General features: G+C 41.0%; 1 protein-coding gene across 1 annotated transcript in view; it reads left to right on the forward strand.

Moving 5' to 3' along the window:
• Positions 1–20,700, forward strand: part of NCKAP5 (NCK associated protein 5) — a 1,051,270-nt gene that overhangs the window by 958,395 nt on the left and 72,175 nt on the right. Inside the window, 2 exon segments of the mRNA XM_021075797.1 lie at positions 7,190–7,277; positions 13,164–13,352. Of these exon segments, the coding sequence (XP_020931456.1) occupies positions 7,190–7,277; positions 13,164–13,352 (277 nt within the window).

Here is a 20,700-nt window from a genome sequence, read left to right on the forward strand (position 1 = left end):
CAGGTTGTCATGGTAGCAGGGACCCTTGAAGAAGGTTTTGAATATAGCTGTGGATTAATTGTTTTGCAAGCATTTTATAACTTTAGATCCTGGAGAAACAGAAAAGAGGATGTAGAACCGTGTCATTTGTAAAGGCACCATCCAGAGCGAAACGGAGTGCACTTGGGGCTCCGTGAGACAAATTTGCAAGTCAGAAGTTATCAGGGAAAATCATCATGGCAGCAAGGACTGTTATAGAGGGCTTAAAAAATAGCTCTGGAACTTTCAGACTCTGAAGCGAGATCAAACCATGATGGATGTATTATTGAAAAGACCTCTAAGAAAATATTCAAAAGTCATATGCCCTGTGTCATATCAGCAGGATGACCAAATGCAGATATTAGGTGTTATCTTTGGATCCCCAAATGGCAATAATGGCATAATTAATTAAACATCAGCTTTTAGCCAAAAATACTTTGTCCTAGGCTCAAATTTTTGTGAATCTAAGAAATGACCACATAATACTCGGTTATGTATATGCAGTTATGTAATATTCAGTTTTATAATAATTCTTAATGGAACAGAATGAAACCTCTGAAATGTGAACCAGGGGTCTGCCACAATATCTTGATGGGATTTGGAAGGGCTGATGGAAAAAAAAATCACGTTTCTGAGGGTGACAAAATGTAAGTCTAGTGTGTAAGATAGAACTTGGGGTTTTGTGGGAAAGATCATTTGCTGATTATATTCCAAAGAAAAATGATCTTAATCAGGCTTTGAGTTATTTAGTATTTCCTTGAACTTCCTTTTAGAGCCTTACAAATACCTGTGAAAATTGCCTTGTTACAGAACATAACGAACAAGGCTTGTTCACTTGGCGATATCTATTCAAGCCATATTCAGAACAAGTCTCTTAGAATCTGAATCCACCACAAATGTTTTCTACCCCTGTAACAGAGAAAATCCAGAAAGGTGAATTCACAGGGAAAACTATGAAATTGGAAAAATCCAAACATACTCAGAGGATTTCATAATAGCACACTCCAATCTTGTTTCCCTTATGGAGAGATTAGAGGAGATGAACACATCGCCTGGGCCAGCCTAGGGCTGAGTGGAGGGCACAGAAGTGGGGCTCAGGAATCTCTCTGGAATCTGTGAGTTAAGATCATTCCTCCAATGTAGGGTAGGACAGTTTGAAACAAAGCCACAGAAGCAGTAAGTTCTTCATCCAAAAAATCAGCCTAGGATCCAGCCCACAGCCTAGAAACTGGGAGGGGGGGCGCAGGTGGTCATTCCTAACCAAATGAGCACCAGCCAAGACAGTGGAGCAGCAGTGCTCAACGGGGAGGTAAGAGCTGGTGAAAGCAGGCACCTACGAGAGGTGACCAGGGGCAGCTCTGCAGTTTTGTCTCTGGGGAGGATGCTCAATGGCTAAAGATACCCAGGGCAAATGGGCAAATTCCAGGAAATTCTTCTACTCTTCCTCTAAATATCCTACCATGAACTTTTTGGAGAGTAGAGAAGTACCTTCCAATGGGTGGTGAAGTGCATCAGGAATAGAAATCAGGGAAATGTGGTCAGGGAAGAAGGTTTAGCCCTAGATCATTTGGCATAGAAGACCTTCTCATTTCATAAATAAAACAGGAATTCAAGAACTATAGGCATAGACACCGTCCCTTTGACTGGAGCTTTACACAAGGGTAAAAGTATCTAAAATAAAAACAGACCAGGTAGAGTCAGATCTTTTCATAAAATCTGCAGGATAGTAAATCAGGGGGACCAGGTCAAGCAAGTCAAGAAATGAAGAAGATCAGATAAAACAAGATCCTGTCGTGGTGCAGCGGAAAAAATCCGACTAGAACAAAGTTACGGTTCAACTCCGGCCTCACTCAGTGGATTGAGCTAGATAGCCAGAGTGTGTTATTGCATGAGCTTGGTATTGATCATAAACACTTGTATTGACATTGCTGTGGCCTGGTGTAGGTGGTGGCTACAGCTCCAATTAGACCCCTAGCCTGAAACCCATATGCCTCGGGTGCGGCCCTAAAAAGACAAAAAACAAACAAACAAAAAGCTATTCACTCAGTTTTTGTTGCAAACCTATTTCTTTTTTGGTAGAGTCATATTAGATATGTATATATCTCATAATTTCTTCTTTTTATATTGGTTTTCATAGTTAGGGGAGAGAATGTGAGATTATGGTGTTAGATAATTCTTCACAAGCCAATGAGATAAGGGAGCATGTTTAACATCCTTTGATGTTTCTCTATATACAAGCCTGAAGAAAATTTAGCAATTCCTTTTCAAATTTAGGGAGTACCAGTAAATACAAAGCTGCCCCTCACCCTATTTACTGATATTTCTAGCACTGTTCCCATGTTACCCACAATTCTCAGATATCGCTTTTTATTTCACCTTGTGTCACTAAATAAGGGCTCAGTGTCTTCCTGGCCTCAGCCATCACTGCCTTCTGGTTAAGACGTCATCGTGAGACTGAGCAAAAACCCAAAGGCAGAATTTTATTAACACAACAAGCCTTCGCTAAGCATCTGAAGTACTGCAGCTCTGTGAGTGAGGAAGGCATCAGAAATGGCAAAGTGGCCCTCTGGACCCTCTCTGAAAGGCCAAGCACACCTTGGTCCCAGTCTCCTCCACTGCCATCATTAACTGGAGAGCTTCAGAGCCATCTCTGTGACTATGTGGGGCCACTCCACCTGCATCCCACCAGATAAAGGACAGAGGACAGCCAGTCTCAGGCTCAGACACAGTCTTGGGAACGTTTCTTTTTTTTTTTTTTTCTTTCTTCTTTTCTTTCTTTTCTTTCTTTTTCTTCTTCCTTTCCCTTCTTTCTCTTTCTTCTTTTTTTCTTTCTTCCTTTTTTTCTTTCTTTCTTTTTATTTTAATGGGCACCCCATGGCATATGGAAGTTCCTGGGCCAGGGACTGAATCTGAGCCACAGCTGCCACCATACCACAAGTGTGACTGGCTGGATCCTTTAACCACTGCGCTAGGCTGGGTATTGACCGTACCGCTCCACAGCAACCAGAGATGCTATGTCAGACCTGTTAACCCACAGCACCATGCAGGAACTCCCGGGACATTTCTCTGCCTTGAATTACAGATTCAAACTGTAAAAATAGGAAGGCAGATTAATCCACCACATATTAGTAAACTTGCGTGTATTGCTGGCACTGGCTGCTTGGCATTGCCAGGTTCCCAAAGCTCCTTAATCTTACTCTCGTGTGAAGCATGCATCTGATTGAGGATTGAAATACACCAGGCTTGTCACAAAAATGCCTACCCGCCCTGCAGTCACAAAGTAGGCCTCTTCCCATGAAGCTAAATCCTCATAAGCAGTACCTTTGGTCTGCTGATATAACTCTCTCCCTCTTTTTCTCTTCTCTCTCTATATGTGTGTATAATGTGTGTGTTATGTATGTGCGTGTAATATATAACACACACACACTTGTTTGAACACATATAAAGTGTGCATATAAAGTATGCGTGTTTATTTAGTGGCTACTCTGTATGCTTCTCAAAAGGGTTTTGTCAACCCAAAATGATTAATGTGCAAACCAGTGTAAAAACCAGTGTAAGTTTCTTCCTTCTTATGGAAGTCCAAAAAAGGTCTCTCTGTCTTAGGGCAATCAGTTATTGACTGGTCAGAAATCCATACTCCTTCCACCTGGCAGCTCCATCTTCATCACTTCATCATGTGGCTTCTACAGTTGCTATGCTGAGTTGGGTGGCATCAAGCTTCTGGAGTGGAAAGAGGGTGAGCAACCACATGTGGGAGATATTCCTGGGCCAAGACAGATATCACTTTTACTCACACCCTATTGGCTGGAAATAGCCCTGTCACATGTCCACATCTAACTGCAAAGGATACTGGGAAATATAGTCTAGCTGTGTGCAGAAGGAAGAGGAATGGGTTCCATACACCTAACCAGGTCGCTACAGGGATAAACAGAATAGAGACTTGGCCCACTTTCTTATGGAACTGGTCATCCTGTCAAGAAAGCAGACCCAAAACACAGAAGCAGTTCCACAACGGTTCACTTTAGATGAAGGCCAAAATGGTGGAAGATTTAATCCACTGGAAGAGGAATCACTGTAGGCTACAGATGACAACCTTATAGGCAGGTTCCAGTGTGGTCCTGATAATGAGCAGGTTTCAGACAGGTGGTGTATGATCGGGAGAGTGTGCTTATGGGCAGACAGACCAAGTGCCAGCCAGTAGTGCTCATTCTATAGCAATGAAACCAGTCTGGCCAGGAAGGAGGGGTAAACTCTTACCATCACAGGAAGAATTTAAGTGAAAGATCTCACCGGCCTCTGATTTTAACATGTGTGAGGGGCTGTATTTCTAAGACAAGTGAAATCTCAATTACTGAGATAATGTAAGAAGTATGTAAGAAAAAAAAAAATGAATATAGGTCAATTTCAAACGTACTGAGTAATCTGCTGCCTTCAGGTCTAAACACATACATACATTATGTCTAATCCAGGATTCACCGATTCCTAAGTTAAGGATTTCAAGTTTGAAAATGTTCAGTGGGAGTTTTATCCACGTGGACACTAATAGTAACATGAACTGTAGATAGGTATGTGATAGTGAGTTTATCCATAACTAAGTACTCTCTCTCTTTCTGTGAGACTTTTCTACATTATATACAGAGAGCACATATAAACCTTTTTTAAAAATTCTTATTAATAAGAAGATAACACCTATGTGCTGTGAGCTTTGTGGTTATTCAGCCATGCAGAATATGTGTGAAAGTATGATCTTACCTGCCATTTCTCCCTAACCCTAACTCAGAGGTAGATGTTGTTTTCTGCTAAGTCCATTTTATTTTCCTTACACATATGGAAATTGACAGCAAATAATTCATTTGTATCTTAACATTTTTTTAATTTATTTTTTATTAATGTACCTTAGCATTTAAGAAATTACCTACTACTGGAGTTCCAGATCTGGTGGAGTGGGTTAAGGATCTGGCATTGTCTCTGCAGTGGCTTGAGTCGCTGCTGAACCATGGTTCAATCCCTGGCTCGCACAGTGGTTAAGGATCTGGCATTGTCATAGCTGTGGTCACAGCTGCAGCTTGAATTCAATCCCTTGCCAGGAACTTCCATATGCACGGATGTGGCTGAAAAAAAGAGGAAAAAAAAAAAAGAATTACCTACTGCCAACTTTCAGTTGTGACAATTGGTGTAAAGCTGTGTAAATTTTACCATGCTATCTTATTTATTATCTTTTCTGACTATGGCAATACCTCTCCCTACCTGTGAGGTAGGTTAGGTAGCCTCTCTCAATTCTCTGTAGGAGGCAAGAAATCAAGACAGAGGTTCAATTACGTTCCCAAATCTGGTAAATCCATCCTTAGAGCTGAGACTCAGGTCCCTTGCTCTAGGATCTGTCCCTCTCCTATGACTTTACCTCTTTCCCTGGAGAGAACTAACCATTAGAATAAAAATCTCTAGGCTATAATATCATTTAGGAGGATGAGTTTGTACACACACATATTCATTTAGAAGGAAAACGATGACATCATATATCTGATAAGAAGTAGTGAAGTGTAACCATGACCCAGTAAGTCAGACATCTAATCTATAAGGATTCTTCCCCAAATCACATGATATACCACTCAAAATCCTCATTTCTTTTGTAGAATGTCATTTCCATAATTTCTTGGACCGTTTGCATATTGATAAATGTATTCTTACGTCTCAGAATGTTATCATTCTTTTGGCACTCACTCAACTTTAAACCTATTTGGGGTGAAGATATAGACATCTTCTTCTTTATGGACTACAGCAAGCATCAACTGGTACTTACTAATACACAATGTGACAGTTCCTGGGCTTGACCCCAGGGAACTCAGCTTCTAGAAGGACCTCAAGATAAGCTGAGAGTGAAGCTAAGGATGCGTAATCAGAAGTAAGTTCAATGCTCCACTGATAAGAAGGAGAACTGATTCACAGCAGAAAAAAAAATTGCCTTTATTCCTATGGATGGATGCAGCACAGTCCTGCACAGTGTTCACCCTTCACTGGGTGCTGAATAGGTGTTTGTTGAGTGACTAACTAACCAAGTACACTACCAAGGCTTTCATAAGTTCAACTTGAGGGGGAAGTCAACTGGTGAACAGAGTAAATATGACTCATATTAGTGGAATTACGTCCTGCTGACAAACATGGTGGATCTCTTGGGACAAAAAAGTGACCCTTGGGCAATCCCTGCACACTAAAATGAACCTAACATTAATCAGTGGCAGAGAATCAATCTTTCCCAATCTGCCTAAGTGTACAGCAAGACCTTTTCTGGGAGGAAAAGGAATAGGAAAAAACTTTCAGAGGTGAGGAGGCATCTTGGCCACATTATTTACTTACTCAATTAGACTTTTTAGTGTCTGAAGTCACACAGTTTATAACCAAGACAAACCATGCTACAGGTACCATTTTAAATGTCATCAGCCTGGCAAACATTAGATGTAAATCATGAGTTTTATTGTATTTTGCAGTTAACAGATCAAATTTAATGTCCATAGAAAAGCCTTAGTAATTAGGATAAAGATTAATATGTGAAATGTCCCTGGCTTAGCAGGCCACCCAAGCAAGCTAAAATAAAAAATTGAGTATATAATCGAAGAGCATGTGAATATTAATGCACAAACCCTCCAAGTCCCCAGGTCCCTGATGCAATTATTTTCTATTCACATTAATTGTTCCTAACAGATGACATTAATGACTTTGAGTTAAAATGTGTGCAGGGAAGATTTCACAAGATCAATGCTATTTAGAAATCAGGTCACTTTTATGATTATTTGCTCAAAATTTAACCACTGTTCACATATAAGGTTAACATGGTGATGATTTTTTAATGTACTATCAAAAGTTAATTTTTCAAACTAGCCAGTAATCTATTGGGTATTTACATGTTTCTTGCTATTTCTTTTTTCCCCGCTACGTATTTGCCAACCCATGTTGACAGACTGTGAAGTGTATTATTGTCTATAAGCTGCAATTTACACATGTATATTTATAGAACAGGGATCAACTCCAATAAACTTCATTGAGTGGAGATGTGTTATCTAATTAGAAAGGGCAGCTCTTTGAGATTTACCTGTCCAAGGCAGGATTCTGAAGCAAACAATTTAAATCAACACTGTTCAAAGTTTCCGCCTCTTTTTCCCAGAAACTTCATCACGCATCTTGACCTTTCATCCGGGGATTTGCTCTCAGATGTGGAAAGAAGCCAAAGTCTGACGCATTCAGGAGCTGATGTTGAGACGCACGTGAGTTTATTTGTTGCCTTCAGAACACTTGTTTAGGTTGTTATTTTCCTTCCATCAAATATGATGTCACAAAGTGAACCATGAAGTGCATCTTTGAAGCATTTTCAGGCAGATAAAAATCTTTTCCTTTCTTGTGTTCTCTGAATTCAATATCATATCCCCCAGCTGAATGAGTAGAAGTAAGTGTCACTCTCACCAAAAATATCATAATCTTGCCTTGTCCCAAGACACCTTTTGGGTATTGATTACATCTCAAAGTCTCTGAGAATGGTCATGGAGCTTTTTATTAAAGCCTGTGTCCATATTACTCATCCTACTTTTATGATATATTATGTATGAACTTTTAAAAATTCATGGACAGTGCTTTTTTTTTTCCTTTGGCTGGGATTAGCTTTGTGCTTATTTGGCAAAACTTTAACCAGCGTGGTTTTTAACTCTCACTGACATAAAAAGTAACTTGAAAACACAAGAACCAAATAAATATATAATGAAAAATGTTAGGCTTAAATAGTGACAGATGAACCTTTGTGGCTAACTGGCGTTTTATTTTACTGTATAATTTTCTAAGTGTAACTAGGATAGTCCATATCAAAGCTAAATATTCTCAAGTTAAATTGGAATTAAATTTCAGTGGAATCCTGTTGCTTTAAATATCATGAAGACCTTAAAGACATCCAATCTATAATATGGCTTAAAGATCAGATTTTTTTTTTATTTTTTTTTAGGGTCACAGGTGCGGCATATGGAAGCTCCTGGCTAGGGGTTGAATCGGAGCTGCAGCTGCTGACCAACAGCCACAGCACATGGGTTCTGAGCCACATCTGTGACCTACACCACACCTCATGGTACCTCAGATCCTTACCCCTGGCGGGCCAGGGATCTAACTGCAACGTCATGGATACTGTTAGGTTCATTTCCATGATGCATGATAGGACTCCAGGAATTTTTTTTTTTTTTTAAGGGCTATAGCCGCAGATATGGAGGTTCCCAGGCTAGGATCTATTGAGCTACCTGTTGACTCCAGCCCAGCAACAGGTCTGAGCTGCATCTGAACTCTGCCACAGCTCACACAACAGATCTTGACCACTGAGCGGCCGGGATCGACCCGCAACCTCATGGTTCCTAGTTGGATTCTTTCACTGGGCCACAAAGGAACTCCTGAATCAGGAATTTTTAAGGCAGTTTTTATCAATAATTTTCTTTATTTTTTCTCTGTTCTTTTAAAACATTGTGGGTTTGCCTTTTTTTAATCGAAGTATGGCTGACTGACAATGTTGTGTTCATTTCTGCAGTTCAGCACAATGTTGTGTTTACTTTGCTGTGTATATATTTACACACACACACGCTTTTTAAATATTCTTTTCCATTATGGTTTATCATAGACATTGAATAGGCAATCTAAAATATGCAATGGGAAAAAGACACTTTGAATGGGGCAAATGGTATATTTTGCCAAGTAAACCAACATTATTAAGATAATGTTGCAATGGAAATCCACTATATCTTTCAGCAAAGAAGAATTTTCATACTAATCATTATCTATCACTGATTACAGCCCTTCTCAGGAGGATGCTTGGTGGTCTGTATACGTCCAGGAGTACTGCTTATTGTCAAGCACCTTACCTGCAGCACAGTGGCCAGGACCTGGGCCTGACATCATAATGATGTATTGGCTGGGAGACCTTAGGCAAAATTTGAACACCTCAGTGCCTCAGTTTCTCCTTCTGGAAAATGAAAATAATGCTATTTCTGTTCAATTTCTGAGCTGTGGTGAGGATTAAATGATATAGTATATGAAATGTACAGAACACAGTGCTGCTGACAATTCAGGGCCATAATGCAGTCTCTGCTGCTCTAGCCCACTTCCATTCTTAAATAGGTAGCCCATGCTAACAGCCACAGAACACAGCAAAGATAGAGAATTGAGAACTGAGAAAAATGTCTACTAGTGTCTCTCTCCAGAAGGTCATGTCAATGACCCCTGGAATGAAGTACACCACTTCTGGCTATTTCTCATCACAGTTCCCAGGTATGAGGTCAGACTCTGATGGCATATTAAGGAGTATAATGCAGAGTCCCTTAGGGAAGCTGTAAAGTATGATTTTGTTGAAAAAGCCAAGATACAGGCCTATTAAAAAGAACATTTTTAGTATAGTAAAAACGTAAAAGTTACTAAGCTTTACTATTACTAATAATTAGTAAAGCATCACTAGGCATACCATTCCTAAATGCCAGGGGCTGTTCACTCTTCACATTGACCTTATGCAGCAGGTGCTTTCATTGTCTCCATTTAGAAGAAGGAAACTGAGGCACTGAGGGGTTGAGTAATTTCCCCAAGGTCAAAGAGTTAGCAAGTGAGAGAGCCAGGATTTAAACCTTGTAAATGGCCTTGGGGTTCAGTGCTCAGTCATAGAGAAGTTATTTCTTCTTGGAGCAGATAAACCTACATGATAACCATGTGCTGATGAGGGAAAGAAACTGCAGGAAAAAAGAGCTCATTTGCAGCCATGATGTCAGAGATTCTGGGTCCCTTCTTAAATTCCATCATTGAACTGTCCAAGGTTGGAGAAAGGTGAGAGAATTTCCTAGCAGAGAGGACTCACCACAGCCTCTTCTTTGCAAGAAAATAACTCTTTAATCACCCCCCCCAACACATACACACACACACACACACACACACACACACTCTCCCCAGCACACTGCCCCCAAGGGAGGGCTCAGACCACTCCCCCATCCTGCTCAGCACCAGCCCAGGTCAGACCGGGAGATACACAACTTGCTACCAAATAATTCACATGAGAGGGGACCCTCTCTCATAGTTCCTTCTAGGCTAGGGGCTTTGTACTCAAAGCCCAGACCCTGGACCAGCAATATCAAAGGACCTGGGAACTTCCTAAAATACTACTTCTCAGACCCTACCTCAGAATTACTGAATCATAATCTACATTTAACAAGATCCCAGATAATTTATATATGCATTAGATTGTGAAAATTTAAGTGTTCCAGCTTTGAGGACACTTCTCTACATAACAGTTCCCAACCCACCTCCCTCCGCATGACATTGACAGGCCTTCCCACCTCCCCAAAATATCCTCCATCACATCTAGGCATCTCAAGGTCAAGGTCAAAGGAGAGGCAGCAGCAATTCCTCCCTCTGCTAGCTCATCTTCTGAGTTGTGGTTTCCTGTCATCCTATCTATCATTTCTAAAGATGTGCACACATGGGCGATGACTGGGCAAAGAAACTTATTTGTTAAAAAGAGGCCTGGGAATTGGTTGAGATGGAAAATAGATGTAATTTTGATAAGTGAGGTGGACAATACAGGTGGGAAAACAGAGGGAAATTACATACAAGCCTCAGTATCTTGAGGAAGGTAGCATATAATGGTGATTGACTGCCATGCAGAGTGTGAAAAAGACCATGGGAGAGTTTTAGATATGATGGCCTTGCAGGACACAGACACAGTCTCTCTGGTTAGGAGACACAACCAGAGGTAATCCTAAATAAAAAAACACCACCGTGCTTACTCAAACAACAAAATATCAAAGAATGGGATGGAGCAAATAGAAAGCACAGAAGTAGAAGTGGCTCATGATGTGATATTTCTGAAAGTCCGTTCGGGGCATGTTCCAGATGGGAACAGTGGCTGGAGCCTAGCTGCCTTGCGTTCCTGTGCGATGATACCATTAGTTGAAGGCAGCTGTCAAGATCCAATATCAACACCCCTTCCCTAAGTCATATCCAGCAATAAACAGGTCACAAATCAATAGATCTTGCTGAAGCTGGATTTTAAGACATCTTTCTCCTTTCAATGACATTTAGAGCCAAATTTTACGAGGAAAAATAGAGTAGTAAAATTTCTTGGCGTTTTTAGATCACTTAAAGAGATTATTATGCAGCAAAAGTGAAGTATCGATAGCTAGGCAGATACCTGATATTGAAACTCTAACATTATTAAGCATTATGGATATTGATTAGAGAGCAGAGGAAACATGCCCTCTGTACTGATGCAGGGGTTCCACAGTCACCATGAGCACTCCCAGAACAGCATTACCTTCCCTCCCCAAGCTGGGGTTTAGTCATCGTCAGCTGGAATTGCATTTGGAGACCAGCGATAAGTACTCAGGTACTAACAGCACCCATAAAGTGTCAATAAATTGCATAAGTAAGAGCCTTTGCCATTCTGGAAGTGACACAAAGACAGATGGTTCCCCATCAGAGTTTCTGAAACAAAAGCTTTAATAGATAGGGAACAGGAATGAGATTGTAATGGAGAGCTTCCATTCTTGTGATCAGGGTGCTAAATTTATTTAGCCTGTCCAGTTAGTGGAGTTTCATCGGTTACATTAGGGACCAATAATGGGGCTGTCAGGATGTGCTGGGATGTTTACAACTTTGTCCCCTGTGCCTTAGGCAGACCCACAGAATTCTAACTACCTGAATCCCGCTTTGTGGGACCCAGAGCTGTTTGACATAAGAATCTTCACCATTTGGACAGCCAACTGATAGGAAAACTCCTGATCTCTACAATGGAGCATCATGATTCCTGGGCTTGGTGTTCCACTAGAATACATGGCTTCCTGGGCATTTCGTCTCTGACTGATAATGATGGTAGCACTGTCCCACCTACCCTACACAGGAAGACCGTAAGATCTATGGACGTTAAATGCTTACTTTGCTCAGTATCTCATATTTGGTGGTGCGTGTCACCTGAGATCCAGGTCACTAGAACTCCAGTCTAGTGTGCATGCTTTTAAACCCTTAAGTCAAAGATACTACTCTGTCTTCTTCCTTTTCTAGCAGTAGAGTCATACCTTGATACTGATCTGATTCTTTAACCAATATAACTGGATAAAATGGAAAACTACCATTGTTATAATTCTGCCTAATAATGTTGGCAGCTCATAATAATTGAGCACCTGCTTAGGCCAGATCCTGTGCCCTCTGTGTCTATTAGAGAACCTTACTTAGTCCTTGCAGTGAAGACAAAACGAAAGGCAGTATTATCATTATTCACTTTTTTAAAAAATTAAAGTATAGTTGATTTATCATGTTCTGTTGTGCAGCAAAGTAACTTGGTTATACATATATATAATTCCCTCTCATATTATTCTTGATCATGGTCTGTCCCAAGAGATTGGATATAGTTCCCTGTGCTATATGGTAGGACCACTTTGCTTATCCTTTCTAAATGTAATAATTAGCATCTACCAACCCCAAACTCCCAGTCTGTATCATTTCCTCTACCTCACCCTCCCCCTTCCCCTTGGCAACTACAAGTTTATTCTTAATATCTGTGAGTCTGTTTCTGCTGTAGATAGGCTCATTTGTGTTATATTTTAGATTCCACAAATAAGTGATATCACATATTTGTCTTTCTCTTTCTGACTTACTTTACTTAGTATGAGAATCTCTAGATCCACCAATGTTGTTTCAAATGGCATTATTTTGTCCTTTTATGGCTGAGTAGTATTCCATTGTATGTATGTACCACATCTTCTTAATCTATTCATCTGTCAGTGGACATTTAGGTTGTTTCCAAGTCTTGGCTATTGTGAATAGTGCTACAATTAACAAAGGGGTGCATGTATTTTTTGAAGTATAGTTTTGTCCTGATAGATGCCCAGGAGTGGGATTGCTGGATCATAGGTAGTTATATATTTAGTTTTCTGAGTAACCTCCATACTGTTTAAAAAAGAAATGTAGCTCTAAGAGGCTCAGTCATTTGCCTGGGCACGTTAGTCAGAGGCAGAGCTGAGATTTGAACCCCTCATCTTGTCAAGTGTCTGTGCCTCTAGCCACAGTGCCTACCTCATTATGATGTTGAATTGATACTTCCTCTCCCCTAAGTAAAGTCCTAGCTCAGAAATGTCCTGCTTTTTCAGGAATGCCAGCTAAACTCAAAACCAGGAGCCCCTGCTTTGAAATGCTCTGGCATAGGGGTTGCCATCCCTGGTCATCTCTGTCCTCGAAACAGCTGCAGCAGCAGCGAACTATCTCTTTCGAGCACCTGCAGCGAATACTCCAGCAGCTCCTCCTACACATGGCATGATGGGAAGAACGTCAGGAAAAAGGTAAGTGTCCTTTCTAGTCACTCCAGCATCAGAGAGAACCAGAAAAGGATTCTCTTTTGTGAGGAAGGTGGAAGGTGAGAGGGGAGGCTAAGAAGAAAATAACTGTTTGCTGAGTTTTTATTCCTACATGCCTCATAAAACCGTAATGGAAGATGTGTTTCACCCCATTACATGGAAGAGAAATTGGCTCCAAAAGACTAAGTTCAGAAGTCACACAGCAAGTGAGGAGTGGCATGAAGATTTGACCCCAGGTGACCAGGACATCATACGAGGGAGTATGGGAGATAAAAATATTCCCTTCTGTGCTTTTTTTTTTTTTTGTGCTTCTTTTTTTTTTAATAATTTTTTTTATTTTCCCACTGTACAGCGAGGGGGTCGGGTTATCCTTACATGTATACATTACAATTACATTTTTTCCCCACCCTTTCTTCTGTTGCAACATGAGTATCTAGACAAAGTTCTCAATGCTATTCAGCAGGATCTCCTTGTAAATCTATTCTAAGTTGTGTCTGATAAGCCCAAGCTCCCGATCCCTCCCACTCCCTCCCCCTCCCATCAGGCAGCCACAAGTGTCTTCTCCAAGTCCATGATTTTCTTTTCTGAGGAGATGTTCATTTGTGCTGGATATTAGATTCCAGTTATAAGTGATATCATATGGTATTTGTCTTTGTCTTTCTGGCTCATTTCACTCAGGATGAGATTCTCTAGCTCCATCCATGTTGCTGCAAATGACATTATGTCATTCTTTTTTATGGCTGAGTCGTATTCCATTGTGTATGTATACCACCTCTTCCGAATCCAATCCTCTGTCGATGGACATTTGGGTTGTTTCCATGTCCTGGCTATTGTGAATAGTGCTGCAATGAACATGCGGGTGCATGTGTCTCTTTTAAGTAGAGTTTTCTCCGGATATATGCCCAAGAGTGGGATTGCAGGGTCATATGGAAGTTCTATGTATAGATTTCTAAGGTATCTCCAAACTGTTCTCCATCGTGGCTGTACCAGTTCACATTCCCACCAACAGTGCAGGAGGGTTCCCTTTTCTCCACAGCCCCTCCAGCACTTGTTATTTGTGGACTTATTAATGAGGGCCATTCTGACTGGTGTGAGGTGGTATCTCATGGTAGTTTTGATTTGCATTTCTCTTATAATCAGCGATGTTGAGCATTTTTTCATATGTTTGCTGGCCGTCTGTATATCTTCTTTGGAGAAATGTCTATTCAGGTCTTTTGCCCATTTTTCCATTGATTGATTGGTTTTTTTGCTGTTGGGTTGTATAAGTTGCTTATATATTCTAGAGATTAAGCCCTTGTCAGTTGCATCATTTGAAACTATTTTCTCCCATTCTGTAAGTTGTCTTTTTGTTTTCTTTTGGGTTTCCTTTGCTGTGCAAAAGCTTTTCAGTTTGATGAGATCCCATGGGTTTATTTTTGCTCTAATTTCTATTGCTTTGGGAGACTGACCTGAGAAAATATTCATGATGTTGATGTCAGAGAGTGTTTTGCCTATGTTTTCTTCTAGGAGTTTGATGGTGTCCTGTCGTATGTTTAAGTCTTTCAGCCATTTGGAGTTTATTTTTGTGCATGGTGTGAGGGTGTGTTCTAGTTTCATTGCTTTGCATGTTGCTGTCCAGGTTTCCCAGCAATGCTTGCTGAATAGACTTTCTTTTTCCCATTTGATGTTCTTGCCTCCCTTGTCAAAGATTAATTGACCATAGGTGTCAGGGTTTATTTCTGGATTCTCTATTCTGTTCCCTTGGTCTGTCTGTCTGTTTTGATACCAGTACCACACTGTTTTGATGACTGTGGCTTTGTAGTATTTCTTGAAGTCTGGGAGAGTTATGCCTCCTGCTTGGTTTTTGTTTCTCAGGATTGCTTTGGCGATTCTGGGTCTTTTGTGGTTCCATATAAATGTTTGGATTGTTTGTTCTAGTTCTGTGAAAACTGTCATGGGTAATTTGATAGGGATTGCATTGAATCTGTAGATTGCTTTGGGTAGGATGGCCATTTTCACAATATTGATTTTCCCAATCCAGGAACATGGAATATCTTTCCATTTCTTTACATCTTCTTTGATTTCTTTGATTAAAGTTTTATAGTTCTCGGCATATAGGTCTTTTACCTCCTTGGTCAGGTGTATTCCGAGGTATTTGATTTTGTGAGGTACAATTTTAAAAGGTATCATTTTTTTGTATTCCTTTTCTAATGTTTCATTGCTGGTATACAGAAATGCAACTGACTTCTGAATGTTAATCTTATATCCTTCCACTTTGCTGAATTGATTAATCAGTTCAAGTAGTTTTGGGGTTGAGTCCTTAGGGTTTTCTATGTAGAGTATCATGTCATCTGCATACAGTGACAGTTTGATCTCTTCTCTTCCTATATGGATGCATTTTATTTCTTTTGTTTGTCTAATTGCTGTGGCTAGGACTTCCCAAACTATGTTGAAGAGCAGTGGTGAGAGTGGGCATCCTTGTCTTGTTCCAGATTTGAGTGAGAAGGCTTTCAGTTTTTCCCCATTGAGTATTATATTTGCTGTGGGTTTATCATAAACGGCTTTGATTATATTCAGGAATGTTCCCTCTATACCCACTTTGGTCAGGGTCTTGATCATGAATGGATGTTGGACTTTGTCAAATGCTTTTTCTGCGTCTATTGAGATGATCATATGATTTTTGACTTTTTTTTGTTAATGTGGTGTATGATGCTGATTGATTTGCGTATGTTGAACCATCCTTGTGAACCTGGGATGAACCCAACCTGGTCATGGTGTATAATTTTTTTGGTATGTTGTTGGATTCGGTTGGCTAAGATTTTGTTGAGAATTTTTGCATCTATATTCATCAATGATATTGGCCGATAGTTTTCTTTTTTTGGTGGTATCTCTGTCTGGTTTTGGAATGAGGGTGATGGTGGCATCATAGAATGTCTTTGGGAGTATTCCTTCTTCTTCAACCTTTTGAAAGAGTTTAAGGAGGATGGGCACCAATTCCTCTTTATATGTTTGATAAAATTCCCCTGTGAAGCCATCTGGTCCTGGACTTTTATTTGTAGGGAGTGATTTTATGACCTCTTCAATTTCATTTCTAGTGATTGGTCTGTTCAGTTGGTCTGTTTCTACTTGATTCAGTTTTGGCAGGCTGTAAGATTCTAGAAAATTGTCCATTTCTTCCAGATTGTCAAACTTGTTGCCATACAGTTGTTCATAGTATTCTCTTATGGTTTTTTGTATTTCTGCTGTATCCGTTGTGATTTCTCCTTTTTCATTTATAATTTTGGTGATTTGGGTTCTTTCTCTCCTTTTTAGTGAGTCTGGCCAGGGGTTTGTCAATTTTGTTCACCTTTTCAAAGAACCAGCTCTTGGTTTTATTAATTTTCTCTATTGTTTTTTGAGTCTCTATTTTATTGATTTCTTCTTTGATCTTTATAATTTCCTTCCTTCTGCTGACTTTAGGACTTTTTTGTTCTTCTTTTTCTAATTCATTTAGGTGGAGGGTTAAGTTGTCAATTTGGGATCTTTCTTCTTTTTTGAGAAAGGCCTGTATTGCTATAAATTTCCCTCTGAGCACTGCTTTCGCAGCATCCCATAGATTTTGAGAGGTTGTGTCTTCATTATCATTTGTTTCAAGGTAGTTTTTAATTTCCTTCTTGATTTCCTCATTGACCCATTGGTTTTTTAGTAGCATGTTGTTTAATCTCCATGTAGTAGGTTTTTTCTCTTTCCTTTTCCCATGGTTAATTTCTAATTTCATGGCATTGTGGTCAGAGAAGATACTTGAGATAATTTCTATGCTCCTAAATTTATTGAGATTCGCTTTGTGTCCCAATATGTGGTCGATTCTTGAGAATGTTCCATGAGCATTTGAGAAGAATGTGTATTCTGCTTTTTTTGGATGTAGTGTCCTGAAGATATCAATTAAGTCTAACTTTTCTATTGTTTCCTTTAGGATCTCTGTTGTTTTATTGGTTTTCTGTCTAGAGGATCTGTCCATTGATGTGAGGGGGGTATTTAGGTCTCCTACTATGATTGTATTCTCATCAATATCTCCCTTTATGTCTGTTAATATTTGTTGTATGTATCTGGGTGTTCCTATATTTGGGGCATATATGTTGATGATAGTAACATCCTCTCCTTGGATGGATCCCTTAATCATTAAATAGTGTCCTTCTTTGTCTTTCTTTATGTCTTTTGTTTTAAAGTCTATTTTGTCTGATATGAGCGTTGCGACTCCTGCTTTTCTGTCATGTCTATTGGCGTGAAATATTTTTCCCCACCCTTTCACTTTCAATCTATATGTATCTTTTGTCCTAAGGTGAGTTTCTTGTAGGCAGCATATTGAAGGTTTTTGTCTTTTTATTCACTCAGCCACTCTGTGTCTTTTGATTGGGGCATTCAGTCCATTGACATTTAAGGTGATAATTGATAGATGATTATTTATTGCCATTTGAACCTCGTGTTCCAGTTGATCCTATGGTTCTCCATTCTTCCTTTCTTTTTTTTTTTTTTTTTCTTTTTTGGTTGGATGGTCTCCTGTTATTATCTGCTTGAGTATATTTTTTTTTTCATTTTTTGCGAAAGCAATATTTGGTTTTGGCTTGTGGTTGCCCTGTTTTTTAAGTATGCTAACCCCTTCCCATAATTGTGTGTTTTAGCCTGATGGTCCTGTAAGTTCAAACACTTCATTACTATATTAAAATTAAGAAGAGAAACATACAAACAAACAAAAAGGGTTATTTACTTCCTAACATCCCTTACCCACATTTTATGGTTTTGATGACTCTTTTTTTTTTCTTTTTAATTTTATTTTGTTTGAAGCATGTTCATGATTAAATCTGTATGCTGGCTTATTTGAGTGACTGCTCTCTGATTGTGGTTTCCTCAGTCCTAGTTCTTCCTCTTCTTCTTCTTTTTTTTTCTTTTCTTTTTTCTTCCCTTTCCTACCTTTCTTTTTGGTTTAGAGAAGCCCTTTCAATATTTCCTTTAACCTGGGTTTTGTGTTGCTGTATTCTTTAAGTTTTTGTTTGTTGGAAAAAATTTTTATTTCCCCTTCTATTTTAAATGATATTCTTGCTGGATAGAGTATTCTAGGTTGCATATTTTTTCCTTTGAGCACTTTAAATATCTCTTGCCATTCCCTCCTGGCCTGTAGTGTTTCTGTAGAGAAATCAGCTGATATTCTTATGGGAGTTCCCTTGTAGGTAACATTCTGGTTTTCTCTTGCTGCCTTTAGGATCCTCTCTTTATCACTAACTTTTGCCATTTTTATTATGATGTGTCTTGGTGTGGGTCTGTTTGGGTTCAGTTTGTTTGGGGCCCTCTGTGCTTCTTGTATCTTGAACCCAGTATCCTTTAGATTTGGGAAGTTTCCATCGATAATTTCTTCAAATATGTTTTCCATCCCCTTATCTTTTTCTACTCCTTCTGGAATTCCTATTATGCGTAGATTGGCCCGCTTTATATTATCCCATAGGTCTCTTATATTGCTTTCCAGTTTTTTGATTCGGCTTTCTGTCTGTTGACTGGATTGAGTGATTCTATCTTCCGTATCACTGATTCGTTCTTCTGCATTATTCATTCTGGTTTTTACTGCCCCTAGTTCAGTTTGCATCTCTGCAAATGAATGTTCTAGTTTTTCTTGGCTCCTCCTTATATTTTCTAGTTCCTTTCTGAGGGTATCTGCATTACTGTTCATATCTTCCCTTAATTCCTTCAGTATTTTCACTGTTTCTCTTTTGAACTCCAGGTCTGTCTGACTGCAGAGATCTGTTTCATTGTTGACTGTTTTAGGTGAGTTCTCCTGTTGGTTTGACTGGGGGTGGTTTCTCAGCTTCTTCATCTTGCTTGTTGTTTCCTTTCTCCTGAGGGAGTTGTACTCTCCGTTATCGGGCAGTGTTTGCCTTGTCACTGCAGTGGAATATTTCCTGAGGGCTGGCATTGTTGGTCAATCTTTTTTGAGGCAGTGTGGCTTTTCTGGAGTGTTGATGGGGCTAACAGTGTTTCCTTGAAGCAAAGGAGGGCTTCCTGAGGGCATCCAGGACTGGGAGGTCCACACCACGATGGTAGCAGATTTCACTTGGTCATGCAGAGCTTGCTCTGGTGTTTTTAGGCTGTGGGGTTCTTGCAGGGGGTTGGCGGTATTGGTCAGCTGTTCCTCAGGAGTGCAGCACCCCCTGGGGGCTGGAGTAGCTATCTGGGTCACTGAGAACCTAAGAGGCTCTTCCCTAGGGCAGCCCAACTCAGAAGGACGGCCTGAGAATGTAGGCGGATCTTTTCACAGTCTGGCCGAGCTTGTTGCAGCTTTTCTGGGCTGCAGGGGGTCCTGCCTGGAGCTGGTAGTCCTATGCAGCTGATCCACTAGAGCACCCCCTGGGGGCTTGGGCGGGTAGCAGTGCCGTTGGAAACCCAAGAGGCTCCTCCCCGGGGCAGCCCAACTCAGAAAAACCGTGGGAGAATTAGGCCGATCTATTCACAGCCTGGCTAAGCTTGTTGCAGCTTTTCTGGGCTGCAGGGGCTCTTCCAGGGGGCTGGTGGTGCTGCGCAGCTATTCTGTGGGAGTGGGGCACCCCCTGGGGGCTTGGGTGGGTAGCAGGGCCGCTGGAAACCCAAGAGGCTCCTCCCCGGGGCAGCCTGAGTCAGAAAAACCATCTGAGATCTTTTCCCGACTCAGCCAGGCTTGTTGCAGCTTTTCTGGGCTACAGGGGGTCCTGTCTGGAGCTGGCAACCCTATGCAGCTGATCCACTAGGGCACCCCCTGGGGGCTTGGGCGGGTAGCAGGGCCGCTGGAAACCCAAGAGGCTCCTCCCCAGGGCAGCCTGACTCAGAAAGACCGTCTGAGATCTTTTCCCGTCTTGACCAAGCTTGTTGCAGCTTTTCTGGGCTGCAGGGGTTCCTGCCTGGAGCTGGCAGTCCTATGCAGCTGATCCACTAGGGCACCCCCGGGGGGCTTGGGCGGGTAGCAGGGCCATTGGAAACCCAAGAGGCTCCTCCCCGGGGCAGCCCGACTCAAAAAAACCGTCCGAGAATTAGGCAGATCTATTCACGGCCTGGCTAGGCTTGTTCTAGCTTTTCTGGGCTGCAGGCCTTTTCTCGGGGGCTGGTGGTGTTTGGTGCTGCTCTGCGGAAGTGTAGCCCCTCCAAAGGGCAAGCAGGCCTGTGCAGGGACAGCCCCTGCGGTAGTAGGCTTCAGGCAATTGTTGAGGCCAGCCCTCCCGGATGGCAGGCAGCCCCAGGTTCGGTGAGAGCGTAGGGGGTGGCGGGAGTGGGGGGAGGGGATGCACTGGGAAGCACAGCTTTCTGCTAGCTAGTGGGCCTGTAAGCTTGCTGTGGCGTGGAGGGTATTCTATGGGGA

The sequence above is a fragment of the Sus scrofa genome, chromosome 15 (assembly GCF_000003025.6).
Source record: "Sus scrofa isolate TJ Tabasco breed Duroc chromosome 15, Sscrofa11.1, whole genome shotgun sequence".
Taxonomy (NCBI): domain Eukaryota; kingdom Metazoa; phylum Chordata; class Mammalia; order Artiodactyla; family Suidae; genus Sus; species Sus scrofa.